Below are 18,599 nucleotides of genomic sequence, written 5' to 3'. Positions count from 1 at the left end.
ACAGCTTTTATTTGTCCATTTCCTCATTTTGAAATGTGCCCATGTCACTCTACTTGAAATTTCTATTCAAGTAGGAAGTTAATCTTTGTGTTTAGTGTTTGAATACTTTGGTTACTCCTTTCTTTCCCAGATCACTGTTGCCCAAATATAAGTATTTTATGTTTTGCATTTAGCAGAATCCCACCTGATTTAGTCTTATTTTTTCAGTAATGCCAGTTCTGTCAGTATGGTGCTTCTGTAGTTCTTCAGCCATTTCAACCTCTTAGTCCATTGATACTTCTCATGCCGAAAGTTTAGGTCTGCTGATGTACTTAGTATCTTTAGTTTATTTTTAAAAGAAATCTTTGTTTCTTTTAAAAATAAACTAAAGATACTAAGGCAGTTAATATTTAATCATTAACATCTGTATACAAGTAGCAGTCATGAAGTACTTCACATGCAAACTTTGTTTGCTTACGCTTGGATAAAGGATTAAACAAGAATATAATTTCTTGGCTCCTTTAATTTAATTTTAAAAACAAGTTTTAATGAAAAATTGCTTAATTTCTTTTATTAGCTCCAACTTAGTATTCAAAAAATAAATAACATTAATTTTAGTGAAGCCAACATATTTTTGTTCCTGGAGTATTTGTTTACTATCCTATAAGAGGGTTAAATCCTTGCATTTGGCATTTCAGGTTATGCTTTATATAAATTTTACTTTAACGAATGCCCATCAAGAAGTAACATTCGAGTATGTATATACACACATGGATTAAGTTCACAATAATAGTGTCATAATGATGGCTCACTTACATGTAATAAGTCATCTTCATTCCAAGCAACAGCAAAATATCAATTTTGCTGTTTCTTGGATTGCAGTTCTGTGCTGTGAGAATTTTCTGCATTGTTATAAATGATTTCATATAGAGCTGTCCTTTTACTAGGTTTGGATTCAAGTGGTTATCGCAAGTCTACACAGTATTCAAACAACAACGATGATGATGTTCTCCTTGGTGGAAATAGCCAATTGGATGATAATGAACGCTATTTGAAATGTGATAAATTGTGTTTTGTGTGCCCTAATCAGCTGTGCAAATTGGATATTCCTGTAGATGGAATGTTTTTTGAAAAGGTAAATCTCAGGTGTTTTTACAGTCATTATATATATTTTATATTATTTATAACTTGGTATTATTATCATCGCTTTGTGATAAGTATGATCAAAGAATATAATATGAGAATCTAATGTAAATCAAAATTTTGGTACAAGTTTCTAATTTACAGTTCTGACCTGACCTTCATAGGATTTCTGTTTATGTCAGGTCTCAAGTGTAATAAGTTGTTGCATTTCAGTTTTCTACTTCGGATTACATCTGTACTGTATCTTCGTTATGTCTTTTACTCTGCTATTTTTGTTTCAAACACCTGCTTTGCTAGCCTTTCATAGCCGACTATGTTAAAGTGACATATCACCATCCTACTAAATTAACTGTTTGTATCTTGTTCAGCACTAATAATAACAAGAACCTTTCTTGTTTTTTTCTTTGAAGTATTTGGATTTTGATCTCATACAATGCTATTACAGCCATAATTTCAACCAGCCTTCATTCCAGCTGATCCTGTGAAAAACTTATCATATTTCTAGCATCACGTAATACTCTGTTTCATTACATTTTGAGTCAATTCTCAAAATGACAAGATAAATCTTCATATTCTGTCAGTTTGTGTTGAAAGTGAGTTAGCAATCTCATATGGAGATGGCAGTATTTTTACTCCCTGAAACTAGGCTGGGTCATACTTCAGTCAGGTAAATCAGCTACTGTAGTTGTAGACATTTAGTAGTGCAGATGATGGATAGTGTGATGCCTAGTTGTCCTACTGCAATGAGTCCTTGGACTCTGTGGAGATGTCACATGATAATAATACTTCTGCCATGAATCATGAACACAATACTATAGTAATCTCAACTTTATCTAAGAAATATGACAGATGAATATTACTTTTGGTTTTAGGATGATACATTGAAAATGTCTTATTTAAGATGAAAATATGAACATATCATATACAAATTGATTCACATTTATCAGTTTCAGAGATTTTTTCCAGTATTTCACATTATTATATAATCATCAACTCCTGATATGTACCCTGAGAAGGGGTGAGGGGGATATGTGATATTATAATAGTACTACATGAAACGTTTGTCATCATATATTAGATTTTGGACTTCTATGGCAGTTCTTACTGCATCATTTCACTTAGATCCTACTCTTCCTTACATCATATAAATTTATTCAATTGAATTCCCTACCATACCATCTTTACTAATTATGTTGTTTACTTCCATATTTCATTTGCCATCTTCACTGAAATTTGTGCCTAAATGGCTGAAATGTTCTATTAATTCTCCATTCAGGATGCAGTTCATGATCTTCGTCTTATTTATCATGCAGTTAGTTAGGGAATCCTGTAGATCTATACAGGATTTATTTAGGAGTAATTACATGATCTACATAAAGTAAAAAAATGAAATTAACATATCCAGTTTTGATATTAGCTTTAATGTCACATTCTTTTATAATGATCCATATTGATATGTACCCTTGTCTCACACCTGATTTAACATCAAACCATCTTCCTGTACATCCTTCAATTCTAACTGCTGACTTACAATTCAATATAAACTATCTGTTGCTCAATATAGTATTCCATTTACACCATATGTGTGTAAATGGGAAAACAGATCCTTGTTATATTCCCATGATTTCTCAACTATTTGTCTTAAATTGAAAGCCTGTTGATAACCTCTATTTGGCCTGAACCCAGCTTGTTCTTCTCAGAGTTTTCCCTTCTACAATTTTTCTTAGCCCTTTCTCAAGTATGGTTGCATCTCACCAGGAACACTCGGTATGGAAATTTTTCTGTAATTCTCACATTGTTTTATTTTTCTTTCTATAGATTGGCACTATGAGAGCTCTACTCCTGCCATCCATTAGTTGTCTCTGGAATTCAACTTTCTGATCATAATCTTCTGAATTATGCAATGCAAGCACTGTAAAACTTTTTATATCTTCATATTTGAGCATTTTTGGTGAAATATCATTTATTTCAGCTGCCTTTTCACATTTCACACTGATTTGTACACTAGCTGTTCTTACCAATGGACTTACCAATGTCTTTCCGTGACTTTTGTTTAGCTAGTATTACACATTACTTCGCTTTTTTACACATTCTGTGTATTCTCTCAGAGAACATGGTCACTCCTTGCCATGAATTTTTGATACAATGTCTTTTTTTGTCCTTTACTGCTCTTTTAACTTCCTGAGTCCACCATGGAGTTTTGTTTTTCTATCCTTACAGAGAGGCTACTCCATTCCTCTCTGGTTGAATGAGTCAATATATCCACTGGATCTCCAAGGTTTGGTTCTTGTTCGCACACTCTTTCATTTTTTCTTGAAATATTATCTATTTGAGTCTACTACAGTTCACCTTTGAAAGCTGCTCAGCTTTTTTTAAATTCTTTTCATCATGATATTCAGTTTTATCCTGCTCAAAATTAAATGATTACTTCTAGGGATATGTAGAATCATGATTTAGCCAAATACCTAATATTTAGTTTGAAATTTCGCCAGTGCACCAAATATTTGGCCAAAGTATACTGGATTATATTTTATAAACAGATGTTTTGGGAAAAAACTACATTTATTAAAAAAACAAAGAATTTTAATGAGTGTATTTTTTTGTTCAAAGTTATATTATTCATAAAATTTAATTCAGTGTTTTTGCTGAATATTCAGCTAAACTTCACTTGCTTCATAATCAAATATATATATATATATATATATACAGTCATACCCCAACTTACACGAATCTGGAGTTACGTGGTGGTCTCCATTCATACACGATTTTTATAGTCTACAAACCTTGCGATTATTTAATGTTATGTTCTTGATAAAAATTTTATCACATAAAAAATAATAATGTCGCTCAAAAGAAGCAAGTCCAATTCTTCTACAGCTAGCAAGAAAAGAAAAACATTCAAAGCGTACTATACACGCCATTCGTTTGCAAGTCTGAATGAAGCTATGAGGCAAAATGAGCAACTGTCTGTTAAAGAGTTTTGGAAACGGTTAATGTTTTAGATGCATTAAGGATTATCGGAGATTCTTGGGATGTCTCCGATATCGGAGACACCCTTCAGTAGCGAAGAGTCTCCGATATCGGAGACTCTTTGCTACTAAAGAGACCGAAACCTCAGATCCAGTTTTACCAGAAAAGCACATGACAATTGCAAAATTAACAGAAGGTTTCAGCTTAATTAAGAAAGGTTTACAGATTTTGGAGGAAATAGATTCTAACGAGGAACGAATTGTAGCCACAAGGCAAGGAATAAAAAAATCACTGGCTTGCTATGAAGAAATTTTGCGTGACAAGAAAAAGACATTATGCCGTCAAGCGAATCTATTAGATTTTATGAAACCATCGACATCGAAATTTCTTTCTATTTTTTATGTACGAAAAACTACAATTATGATTATATTTCTTAAAAAGTATAGGTATTTTTGTAAACCTTTGGTCCCAATTGTATGTTTGTATGTATAAATTACATGCAAAATTATACCCCAAGTTACGCGCTTTTCGTTAGTCCCACCTACCACGTAACTTCAAGGTATCACTATATATAAACTTGGAAAGTTTCAAAAAAAAGAGAGAGGTTATTGAGAATACAATCTGTGTCACCTGAGCTGCCTTAACTTGTATTACTTAAGGATATGAGCGCTGCCCTGGCACCCATATATTTGTCATTTACTAATGCATTTTTTGATTAAAATTTTGCTCTCCTGACAGTTGTTTCAAACTGTTCGTTCTCACTATACAGACCTTTAAGAGGACAAAAACTCTCATTCAGTCAGCAAGATGTGTTTTTCATAAGCGAACTGTGATTGGTGTGCAAGAGCAGTTATCACAGAAGAGCCTCAAACGTCATAATTTTGGCATTATAAAATAAACTACAGATCATAGTGATTTTCTTCCTCGACTACTTGTATAATAACCAAAACACTTATTTTGAATGTTAGTCAAGTGGGTTTTAATTTATTGTCCTACATGTTTTGCCGATTTTTGCTATCAGCAAAACATGTAGAATCATACTAGCAAGCCTTAACGTCACATCTCTATTTACAAAGATTCCAGTTGTGGAAGTCATCAACATCTTAGACAACTTGTTCCAAAGAAACATCACTACTTTGTTCAGTCATTGTTTAACTTTGAACTATTTCATTTGGCAAAAAACAGTCTACAAACACCTTACCGGATTAGCCATGGGTAGCCCCCTCTCTCCTTGTGCTGACTTATTCATGAAAGACCTAGAGGATAAAATCTTATCTCAAATTACCCCAAAACCAAAAACTTGGTACAGATATGTTGATGACATCTTTATCATTTGGAATCATACAAAAGAAGAACTAATGGATTATCTCAACCAAATCAATAGTTTCCACCATATCATCAAATTCACATTAGAAATTGAAAAATATTAAAAACTTCCATTTTTAGACATCCTAATAAAAAAAACCAACCAATAATAGTATCAACCTGTCTGTTTATAGAAAACCTACGAATACTGGAAGTTACCTCCATTTCGACTCGCCACATCATATATCCCATAAACTTAGCATTATCCATATGCTTAAGAAAAGAGCTATACATTACACAACAGACCAAGATGACTTACAAAAAGAATTAACTACAATATCCAGAGAGCTATCCTTAAATGGTTATTCTAAAAGACTCTGCAACAATATCCTCTTTTCGGATATACCACAAAGACGTGATAACACCCAATACATCAGTACTATAACTATTCCATTTGTCAGCAGTATTTCCAAAATATTGGCTATCCTTCTAAAACCACACAATATTAGAGTAGCACTCAAGCCAGTCAATACTATTCGGAAATTTTTAAGATCACCGAAAGACCCTCATACATTCTACAAGTACTCTGGAGTATATAATATACCTTGCTCCTGTGGTGTTAGTTACTTGGGTCAGACCTCTAGAAGCTTCGAAACGAGACAGAAAGAACACATAGGATATGTCAGAAACAACAGACAAGATATTTCTGGCCTTTCTTGCCACTTTGCCTCTACCAACCATCTCATTGAGTGGGATAAGAGTCATATGCCCTATATAGAAGAGAACTACCATTCCAGAACCTTCAAGGAGGCTGCTACGGTCGCCTGTTCAACAGGAAACCTAAATAAGAATCAAGGTCTAATCCTATCGGAAATTTGGAAAGCTTTAATCAGATCACTAAACATCAAAGAAATGAACTTTCAGGCCAATTACATTATGTCTCGTAACAAAAAAATCATGTTCCCAAGACACGCGCATTGTCTCGCACAATACTAATTTTGTATGAATCAGAACTGTCAGTTAATACCTTACCAATTGTATTCCCTGAGGATGCCAATAGCAAAAATCGGCGAAACATGTAGGACAATAAATTAAAACCCACTTGATTAACATTCAAAAAAAAATGTTTTAGTTAAACTACAGATCAATTCATATTTCATAGCTGAATAAATATATACATATATATAATAAATAATATATAGAAACTTTTTTAATTATTGCAAGCTAAGGCATCTCCAGTGCCAAGGATTATATTCTCACAAACTTTCTGGACTTTATTCACAACTTTTTAAGTATATATATATTCAGTTATGAAATGAGCATGGATTTCGAGTTATTTTACATCATTGAAATGAAGATTTTTAGGCTCTTCTTTGATAAAAAGTGGATATAAAATTTTTGCTTTCCATAAATACAATAAAACTGCCAAATATTAAAAGTATAAAGTTGACAGGTTTCAATTTGACATTAGTAAGATACTGAAAGGAGGATTTATGGCTCAATCCATAAGCTGAAATTGTAGAAACTTAAAAGGTTTTGAAAGTTCACTCAGAGTTAATATGAAAAAATAACTTTCTCATAAAGTTCTCTGGAAGATTTTGAAAACTAAGTTTTTTCTATATTTTGCTCTAAAATATGAATGGATCCATAATATCCTCTATTTCAGCGTTTCTCAACCTTTCTAAGCCCAAGGACCAGTAAAATGCCTAAAACAATTCTACGGACCACTAAGTTATGTAATTTTTTTTTAAATGTATGTGGGGATTACCAACATTTTGGAAAAACTGCCTTTTATAACATAATAAATCTAAAAGCATGTTTTGAATACATATGGAAACATAATTAAGTTGGAAGTAAACAATTAAAAGTGTATCATCACTGAACGAAGTTTTAATTTTTATTAAAGAAATAAAAGGCATCGGTTTCCAATTTGCTGTGGGCAAATAAATGGGTATGTCAGCGCCGGCCTGCTGTCATCACACAGCAACTTTTATATTTTATATTTAATCCCCATTCATCTGCCCACACTCATTAAGCTCACCCCACAACTTTTTAGCACCGTTGGTACAATGGGCAAACGAATGGGGAATGTCAGCACCTCCTCCCACTGAAACCCTCATTCATCTGCCCACAATGACATTTATCTTTAATCCCCATTCATCTACCCACAGCAACGTTTATATTTTATATGTAATCCCCATTCATCTGCCCATACTCATGAAGCTAGCCCCACAATAACTTTTATCTACATGCACTCTCTGATTCGACCTGCGACATGTAAGCTGTTCCATTCGCTAAGTGTGCTGTGAGATGAGGGGAAAATGTTGTTCTTATCTTACTCCATCATAATACCGAATACAAACTTCCATCATGGATGACATCCCCTGCTTATATCCAAAAATTTCACGCAGAACATCCCAAAGCTATTAATGCCCCCCATCCACACACACTTCGGGCCGATACGAATTGCCTTATTTCCCTGATGAGTTTTCCATGACCAGCAAAAAAATTTAAGACATCCTGTTATGTGAGGTCCTTCCCGATATCTATGAACAGTCCAACCCATGATGTCACTCGCAAAGTGCCATCCATGTGGTTGGGCACATTTTCCTGCCAGCGACCGTATGCCGTATATACCATACACATGTGATTTGTACTAATCGTGTGATGATGGGTTTTAATTATATCCGTTCTGTGTGCTGCTTGTATTCGTTATGTTGTGATGTGTGTTTCTGTATAATCCATGACCGTAAGGATGTTGTCTGCATGCATGGATTTGGTATGCTTGGCTGCAAGTGACAGTACAAGATATGGGACGTGGACAGCTATCCTCCCCACCAGCAGAGCTGAGCCTCACTGTGACGTCATTTTGCGTAACTTTCATTTCATCCCCAATTTTGTCTGATTTTGGAAATGGATTAATTCCAAAACCAGTAATGAGAATAATCGGAAACCGTAGTCCAAATAAATAATACGATATAATTATGTTACTACTTACTTTTAATGAGATCGTTCAGCTTCTTGGCCTTTGCAGAGTTGCTGGATATCTGGCTCAATATTGGTCAATTTCAGTCGAAGATCAGCCCACATGCTAAGACGATTTCTATATTTTGTTTTTATTTTAAGGAGCGATGAATCCTTTCTCACAAAGATAAGTTATAGAAAACTGTATGACAATTTTCAATGATTCTTCAAATAATTCAGGAAATTCACTTCTCACTGAAGGCAAGATCCAGAATCTAGTCAAACCAAGATCATGGAATTGCATTTTAAGCCCACTGTCACTTGAAAGCTCAATTAACTGTTCTATTTTCGATAACGAAAGGTCATTCTCATGACAGCCTGAAATGGATCGCGAACCCACAGCAATTTCTAATAAAAGTTATTCGTAAAATATGTTTCAAAATTCTGTTTCAGAGTTTTGAGGTAGTCGCACACCTTTTCCAGAAACTCGGAATCAACAAAAAGATCATTTTCCACTAAAAAAGATTCCAATGTTGGAAAAGGTGCAAATTATCTGTCTTTTACATAACTAATCCATAACACCAGTTTTTTTCTCAAATGTCTTTATTTTGTCGTAGGCATCAAGAACAGTTAAAGAATTTCCCTGAAGGGAGAGATTTAGTTCATTTAATTTCGAAAAAAATGTCTGAAAGATAGGATAGTGTTGATAACCATGCTTTGTCAACAAGGAGTGATGCAAAATTAGAATTGTGTTCATTTACAAACAATAAAACTTCATGCCTTAATTGAAATAACCTTGTTAGTACTTGGCCCTGGAAAGCCAGCGAATTTCAGAATGAAGCGAAAGTTGTATATATTCACTGCCCATCTCATCACAGAGTACTGAAAATGACCTGTTATTTAACAGTCGAGCCTTAATAAAATTAACTAGCTTTACAGCGTTGTATAGCACAGTTTTAAATTCTGGTGGCATTCCTTTGGAGGCCAACCTTTCCCTATGTCATACATTGTTTCATAAACAGTATACTCGATTCATATCTAGAGCCACTTCCTTGACCATAGAAACAACCCCCAACTATGCCTGCCTGCCTGTAAGGGTGTGAGTTCCATCCGAACAAAAGCCCATGCATTTTTCCCACTGGATCCCTTTGTGTATTATGTAATTATTGAGACTGTGAAATATTTCTTCTCCAGTTGTTTGGGATGACAAAGTTCTATGAAACAGAATATCATCATGAATGTTATCATGCGCATATCTTATGTGGATTATTAACTGCGCATCATCTGTAACATCAGTAGTCTCATCTATTTGTAATGCATAATAAGGGCTCTTCTTAACTCTTTCAATTAACTGAGATTCTACTTCACCTGTCATATCATTAATCTGTGACCTACAGTGTCATTGAAAGTGGAGTCAAATCAACATCTTTTAATAACTTGTTGACAAACATAGTTTTTACCACATCTTTTATAGCTGGAAGTAGTAAATTTTCCCTGATAGAATGAAGTTTCCCTGTTTTCGCTATGCACAAACTTAAGAGATAGATGCTTCCAGTGCCTTGCTATTAATCGAACCCATGGGTGAAACTACATCTTTCCCATGATTTAATGTCCCTAAGCTTCGCTGAAATTAGCTTTTTTTTTTCTTCTTTTTTTTTTCTTTTTTTTTTTCTCTTCAATTTGCTTATTTTGCACATCACAATGTTTAATTTCTAAATGTTGGAGTTTTGCAGGTTTCATGCATTCGTTCGACAACACTTCATGACACAAAACACGTTGAGGTTTCTGTTCACGTTCATCTCCACACCAAGTAAACCCGATTTCCAAATATGGACTGTTATATTTCCTAATGTATTTTTTCTTTGAACTGCTTGCTTTTTCTACTTTAATAGTATCAGATTTACTTGCCGTTCAAAAAGTGTATCACAATTAAGTTTAGCATCACCTGTTTCATTGCTCTTCTTTTCAAAGTCCTAGTTCTAAGCCACTTTTCCATTATTAAAAAACGTTTCCAAAAAATATATAAATACTGGGGTTAACTCACGGCATACTTTGTCCGAGTATCATTTAGCACTTCTGAAGGTATACTGAGCCTTGGTTGAAGGAGGAAAACCTTCAGTGATAAAAATCAATACACAATAAGTAATTGGTTGAAATGTGGATAACACATGTTCACTTCAAATCTGACAAAACAACAAGGGAAGGCAGAAGCAAAACTATATTGTTGTTCACTTCACCCTGCTTATTATTCGTCATTCTGCCGCTACAAATTATTGTAGTGCCAGAATTACAAGTAATAAAAGAGGAGTGAAGTGAACAACAATATAGTTTTATTGCTTCCGTCTTTGAACATTCTGATGCTATTTGTTGTTTTTTTAAGTCTCCATTTGATTTCAATAATTTTTTCTTATTCAATTTTAATTTGTTTAGATAACTAAAAAATATATATTTATTTAATTAATTTAAGTCTGCCTGCAGACCACCTGTCCCATCGTCACAGACCACAGGTTGAGAAACACTGCTCTATTTTATTATATTATTTTTTCCAAATTAAAGCTCTCTGATCTGTACTTTAATATTTTATCATGCACCTGCCACAAGTTCACTTATGATGAATCTGACTTTTTGACATATGATTGCTATGGTGTGTGTGTGTGTTTATATTTAACAGGTATGTTATTCCATTTAAGGTTTCTGTATAGTCTATAACAGGGATCAGCAAACTACCACCCTTGGGCTGAAGATAATTTTTAAATGGATTTTGTGAAATCATGAAATTGCTGTTTCAGTACTCAGAGTATGTGTTAAATGTGATGCAACTATGTCCATTTGTTAGTGATTTTGTTATTTTATGAAATCATGAAAGTGGATGAGAAGTAGTGGTTTTTCTTTTTTCTTTTTTTTTTCCTTGGGGGGGGAGGGTTAATTACCAATAGGTACTCTTTCTCACTTCTTCACAACTGAAGAAGAGAGAAAATTTCTCTGTGATGCACCATTTTTTAATGAATAGTGGATTATTTTTTTCATTGAATTAAATAGCAAATCATTGTGCTTATTATGAAATGACATTATAATGCAATACATAGTGATATTCTGTATTTTGTTAATTAAAATGTGTAAATTTTGCTTTCTATCTTATATATATCAATAAAAAAACACGTACTAACCACAGTGATAACCACTACTGCTACTTCTTTTTTTTTTCTGTATCACTCAGCTATTTTGATATTTGCAAATTTAATCTTCACATAAATAGGAAAATTTCAAAATATTGTTTTTTTGCTAAAATAAAGCACCAAAAGTGATGCAAAATTATATAAATCAAGTTGATATTAAATCCAGCATTATTTCAAAGCCAAATGCAGAAAAACTATGAACATTTCATACAAAATTTGACCTGAGAGATTACAAGAATACACTTGCACTTACGATTATCCTCGTGTGGATCTTATAGTAGACATGATCGCTTTGCCCACAAATAATGCTGAATTTATTATCCACTTGATTTATAATTTTGAATCATTATCGCAAATAATGCTGGATTTAATATCCACTTGATTTATATAATTTTGCATTGCCAAAATGAAGCCTTTTGGCTCTTTATTTTAGTAAACACTTTATGCACCAACCTAGAGTTTGCGTGCGAAAAATACACCTCTCCGAAACTTCGAGTTCCTTAGTACTGAACGAGAGTTCTTGCTCTCTTAAGGTTTCTGCCTGGTCTCTGAGGAGAACCAACCAGTTCGAAACAATTGTCAGGCCAGTGAAATCTTATCATAATGGACCAATAGAAGGTGGATATAAGGTATGGGCAAAGCAATCATGTCTCCTATAAGGTCCACGCTAGGGCAACTCGTAAGTGCCGGCAAGTGTATTCCTGTAAGTTCTCTGGTCAAATTTCGTACGAAACTTTCATAGTTTCTGCATTCAGTTTGAAATAATGCTGGATTTAATATCCACTTGATTTATATAATATTACTTTTTTTGATTATGCTAAAACTACTAATTTTCAATATTTTAAAATGAATTTTAATACTTCATAATATAAACAACTTTTAAGACTGAATAATAAACTAATAACTAATAATAAACTGAATAAAAACACCAAAGTACCTGTACCAAACACAACAAGCCTTTGCATGCGGTGGTGCAAGGTGAGGGGATGTTTTTTTCAACTGGTTGTGTTTGTTATGATTCGTGTAACGGGAATTTTAGAGCATCTCAAATTACTTCCTGTTTCACATCATCTGTAGCAATCCTAATAACAGTGTAAAGGTATTAATGAAAATTAACTATTATTTAGATATTGGTCAAGTGTAGGTGAATAACTAATTTAATTACTAACTAGTTTCATTGAAATAGAATTGTCAGTTAACGTATAGCTTGTAATTTTTGTTTCTTTGCTTTCCTGATTGTACCCTGGAGAAACTGGCGAAACTAGTTGGTAATTAAATTAGTTATTCACCTACACTTGACCAATATCTAAATAATAGTTAATTTTCATTAATCTTTGTGGTCAAGAATTAACAATTTCTACTGTGAAGATATTGTTATCAAACAATGACAAAGTTCAGTGAGACTTCTTGGGCACATCTTTATGTTCTAACATGGTGTTGTAATAACTAATCCATGTACTGAACAGAAATCCAACATTATTATTAGCTTTGCTCTTTTCTCCAAATTTTCCCAAAACATTTCTGTATATCTGCTAATCATTTTCTGCTCTATTGCAGTTCAGACCTGCAACAGGACTAACTTTTCCTTTTTCGTTGTGTTATTTGCATTCATCAGTGCCTCAAAAACTTCCTTTGCTTTTTACTTAGTACAGTACAGTATAGGTGCAAAAAATCTCATGGTCCAGTTCCTCATTCTGATGTTTGTTCACATAAATCTGCCTACCATTCAAGATTATCCTATTTAGTGTTGAATACCATAGCTACTTCTTTATTTCTGTGATCATTATTGCCTGAATAATTGGAGCTTGACTCGGACCCTTTGTATTTCTTCTGGGTCTAGTTTCCACTGATGGGACCTCAATAAAGGTCGAAAATGGTTTGGGTATTGGCCCTTCCCATAATGCATAGGATTATACATGTCTGAAATGATGTGTTTTGCATTACAAAATACTAAAGCGATTAATGTGAAGTCATGACGATACTTCATGTACAAATTTTGTTTACATACACTTGGATAAAAGATTAAACAAAAATATAATTTCTTGTCAAGTTTAACTGAAATTATCTTATCTAATAATATCTGCAGTCTCCACATACTCTCAATCTATCCTCAAAAATTCACATTTCATAACCCCAATATCTTTGTAGCCTTTCCACAGCTTTATTCCCTCAGAACCCAGGAGACCAAATCTGCACACAATAGTCCAGGTGCAGTTGTATCAATGCCATGTAGAGTGGCAGAATGACTTCTATATTCTTACACATTGGTGTTCATTTCAAAATCAGAATTATCCTCTGAGTTGTATTTGCAATTTTTGCTATATGACTTGAACATCAACCTCCTATCCACCATAACTCCAAGATCGCTGGTCTCGTCAGTTACCCTAAGCATAATCCCATATGTCATTGAATATCTCATCATGTTAAAATGTATAACTACATAGAAATTAAAGATAACAGATTGATAATATAGAAAATAATTATAAGAACTGAGTTTTACATAATGTACACATTACACAAATTGTGTACCCAATTTGTTTTAATTCTAGCTGAGTTTGTAATGAATGTTTCTAAGATCAGTTGGGACTACAGTTAACAAATGTTTTTGAATTCTAGTAATGTTTTGCCATAAATTCTGTGATTCCTTTGATGAAATTATTTCAGCTATTAGTAGTTTGAAGAAAATCCTCTTGAATGAAGTATGTTATAACCTAAGCATATTTTAGCACAACACACACAAAAGCCTAAAGTCTGTCATATACAATTGACTTTCACTACAACAAACTCCATTATAAGAAACTTGAAAATCTTGACCATGCCCCCCCCCCCATAAATACCATGCTATCCAAAGTATCAGAAGTAGGGCAAAATAATTCCTTTGCATAAAGGAGTTGCAGTAGCAAATTATAGACTGTTCAGTATCTCGAGAGTGGTGATGGTAAAAGTATTGAAAAAGTTGGTCAGGTTCAAAATTCAGGAATGGATGGATAAGAATATGATACTCTTTGGGGGATGGCTTTGTGAAGGAATTGTCTTAGTAATTTACCAGAATTCTATAATAATAGTGACAGCTGACTTGAATAAAAGGAATGGCTACACCATGATACTGCTAGATATTGCAAAGGCATTCGACAAGGTACCACCTGAAATTCTGTTGCACAAATTGGAACAAATGGGTATCGATATGAAACTAGTGATTTTGGATACAAGGGAAGCTGAAGGATAGATACCAAAAAGTGGCACATGGAAAAGCAGAATTGGCAGGGGGGGGGGGGGGGGGTGATTAGCAATGTGCTGCAAGGCTCCATGCTTGGACCCTACCGTTTAATTTATACATAAGTGATATAGGAAATAATTTGAAGGAAAGTAATTAGTTGTTTGCTAATGATGCAAAATTGGATAAGATAATAGTTAAGGCAATGTAGAAAGCTTATCGGATGATTTAAGTAGACTTGACAGTACAGGTAAATGACAGTGGATGTCAGTCAGTGGCGCACTCAGGGAGGAAAGCCCCCCCCCCCCCCCCCCCCAAAAAAAAAAAAAAAAAAGAAAGAAAGAAAAAGTTAAAAAAAAACACTAGAAAATTTTCCAAAATACTTTTCCTAATTAAATTCATTTTTTTTATTTATGTTGTGTCATGTCTTCAATTTCTATACTACTTACGAATTAGAGGTCACATAAGGTGAGAGTACCCTATAGCAGTGTTTCTCAACCTGTGGTCCACGATGATGGGAGAGGTGGCCCACAAGCAGACTTAAATTAACCAAATAAAAATGTATATTAATTATCCAAACAAACAAATTAAAATTGAATACGTAAAAATTATTGAAATAAAATGGTTAAAAAAAATAGCAGCAGAATGACGAGTAATTAAAGATGGGTGAAGTGAACAACAATATGGTTTTATTGCTTTCACCTTCCCATGTTTTGAAGTGAACATTTCAAAACAGATTTGAAATGTTCACTTCAAATCTGTTTTGTCAGATTTTGAAGTGAACATCTGTTATCCACATGACCACATTTCAACCAATTGTTTGTTGTTTATTGATTTTTATTGTTGAAGGTCCCCCCCCTTCAAACAAGGCTCAGTATATCTTCAGAAGTGCTAAGTAATACTTGGACAAAGTGCGTTGTGAGTTAACCCCAGTATTTATATATATTTTGGAAATCGCACGACGGAAAGATAAAAACAAGCTGACAATTGGAATTCAACCGAATTCCAATAATATGTGAAACTGCCATTACAACATTCACTATATATATATTCTTAGTTTTAACACGTTTACAAATTTTAGCACGTTCGGTTGAATATTATTGCTGCTTTGCGGTGAACGAACTCGCATACATCTAATTAATAACAATAGTTTATAGTTAGTTACTGTGTTTGCCGGTGCAACATGGTTTTGCTTGAATCTATACAGCATAGTTTCTGTATGAGGGGGACATGCGATTCATTAATTAGCGTCGTTTTTATCCCAGTTGTCTGTAATTGCACTGTTGAGAAATATATTACACAGACTGCTGGTACCTTATTCACTGACATAATAAAAGTACTTGTTTTTCTTGCCTCTGCAATATAGTGGCTATTGGGAGGTCATGTTGTTTACCACAGGAGCAAGTTACTATCGTCCGGCTCTGAACGTGTTTTAGTTTTTTTCATTTGCGAGTTATATGCAAAACTCCTTAATTTCTTTTTTCGAAAAGTAAAATCAGGGATGCGAGTTGTACTCAAGTAAGTACAGTATTTCAATTATGGATAAATACATTGGTACCTTCTTTAAACGGAAAAATAGCTCGGATGACAGTGATAATACAAAACGAGTTTGTAATGACAGCTTGTGTGTAGTTTCTGAAGAGAAAGAGGTCTGTAACGAATCCACAGAAACAGAATTCCCATGAGTTGCAATGTGATAATATTAATACACTGAACGAAAGGAAAGATTTGCTGACTTGCTGGACACTCGACCAGTGGATCACATTCCTTCCCGTCCCTTTCATCATTACGATGAAAGGGACAGGGAGGTTTGGAGCTTCCCCGGATAGTATTTAAAGGTCAATACAATTGGTTATTTTGTATAGGGCCCTGACACTTATTAGTTTAGAATTTAACCACTGAGAAAGGGTTTGTGTCCACCCCAAAAACTCTGAAACAGAATTTGGAAAAACATTTTCCGAATAACTTTTATAAGAAATTTCTGTGGGTTCACGATCCATTTCAGGCTTGCAGTCACGAGAACGACCTTTCATTATTGAAAAAAGAACAGCTAATTGAGCTTTCAAGTGACAGTGGGCTTAAAATGCAATTCTGTGATCGTGGTTTGGCTTGATTCTGGATCTCGCCTTTAGTGAGAAGTGAATTTCCCGAATTATCTGAAGAAAGAAGTATTGAAAATTGTCATGCAGTTTTCTACAACCTATCTTTGCGAGAAAGGATTTTCATCGCTCCTTCAAATAAAAACAAAATACAGAATTCGTCTTATTCATGTTGGAGGCTTAATGGATTTTTTTACAACACTCAAAAAGAATTAAAATAGAATTTAATACTTCCTATATTTCGTCCTAGTCACTAGGACATCTACGGGGATTACAAAAACAATTAATGTAACATATGCACAAATAACAAACAATACTAAGCCCAACCACGTGGGTGACACTAAAGTCCTATCTAGGTAGAGCGCCCTCTAAGGGCAGTAGTAGGTGGCCTGGAATGTAAGGTGGGAACTCTGGTAAAGTCCTATCTACCTAGATAGGACTTTAGTGTCACCCACGTGGTTGGGCTTAGTATTGTTTGTTATTTGTGCATATGTTACATTAATTGTTTTTGTAATCCCCGTAGATGTCCTAGTGACTAGGACGAAATATAGGAAGTATTAAATTCTATTTTAATTCTTTTTGAGTGTTGTAAAAAATCCATTAAGCCTCCAACATGATGTCCTCACAGCACTTAAGCCTCTACACAAGAATTCGTCTTAGTGTGTGTGCCGATCTTCGACTGAAGTTGATCATTGATTGATATATTGAGCCAGATACCCAGCAACTCTGCAAAGCCGAGAAGCTCATCCATCTCATTAAAAGTAAATAGTAACATAATTATTAAAGTGGTATCTCGCTAATCCGAACCCTCCAGTAATCCGAACTGCGGTGTGGAAAAAAAAAGTTTTATTTATTACGTATTATTTCGTGTACTATTATTTTTATTTAATAATTATTATTTATTTTATTATTTGAACATTACAGTATTTTTTTCGTACTGTCGATTGTACAGTTATACTGGAGGCCTATTTTGATTTATTGTGTGTTCACGTTTGCTTTTTTATACTGTACAGTACGTACTGCATTGTCGGCAGAATCACAAATATACACAAAAAGAAAAAATTCAAAACGTGCATAATTTGGTTACAAATATAAATCCTGATGATGAAATTTCACGAACAGATGTTAAGGAATGTATTATAGGTAGAACCAAAAGTGAATTCGAAATCAAATCAGATGCTGAAATTATAAATATGACGCTACAGAATGAATTAGCTGACGATAAAGAACTCGGGGAAAAAAAAAGGGTAAAACATGAAGAGGAAGTTGACAGTTTTAATATGTGTATAGAATGGGCTAAGCAGAATGATACGCCATTCCCCAAAATTTTATTGCTAATGCAGCTCTGAGAAGAGGCATTCGAAAAAAGTTTAGCTTCCAAGAAGCAAAAGAAAATCAGTGACTTTTTTATAAAGAAATAAAAAACATTTTTGTGTTATTTTGTTAAACTTTTTTTGTGTGTATAATTAAGTTACGTACTGAACTATGCAATTTTATTAAATCAGAATCCTCAACAATACATGTACATACAAATTTAATTTTTTACCAAAATAAATTTGTGTGCTGTATTATTTTCCAAGTTTTAGATTACTGTATGGTAGCTTTTTTTTCTATCAGTTACTTCATTTATTTACAGAATTAAATTGATGTACCATTAGAATCTGATTATTTTTGTCTTAATAGCTACTTATTGTTGTCTCTTGGGGGGAAATTCGCTAATCCGAACGAACACTGTTTTTATTAGTTCAG

The 18,599-nt window shown here is 33.8% G+C and overlaps 1 protein-coding gene across 3 annotated transcripts in view; it reads left to right on the top strand.

Annotated features, from left to right (window-relative positions):
* The window catches only part of PolA1 (DNA polymerase alpha catalytic subunit), a 561,406-nt gene that overhangs the window by 498,076 nt on the left and 44,731 nt on the right, over positions 1–18,599 (top strand). For all 3 annotated transcript variants that reach the window (XM_090402430.1, XM_090402431.1, XM_090402428.1), the window contains one exon: positions 927–1,114. In XM_090402430.1, the coding sequence (XP_090258556.1) occupies positions 927–1,114 (188 nt within the window). The remainder of the gene's footprint in view (positions 1–926; positions 1,115–18,599) is intronic.

Source organism: Typopeltis vanoorti, chromosome 13 (genome assembly GCF_054136105.1).
Source record: "Typopeltis vanoorti isolate ZY-2024b chromosome 13, IOZ_Tvanoo_1.0, whole genome shotgun sequence".
In the NCBI taxonomy this organism is placed as follows: domain Eukaryota; kingdom Metazoa; phylum Arthropoda; class Arachnida; order Uropygi; family Thelyphonidae; genus Typopeltis; species Typopeltis vanoorti.
Note: the sequence above shows the minus strand (reverse complement) of the source record. Positions and strands in the feature narration are given on the sequence as shown.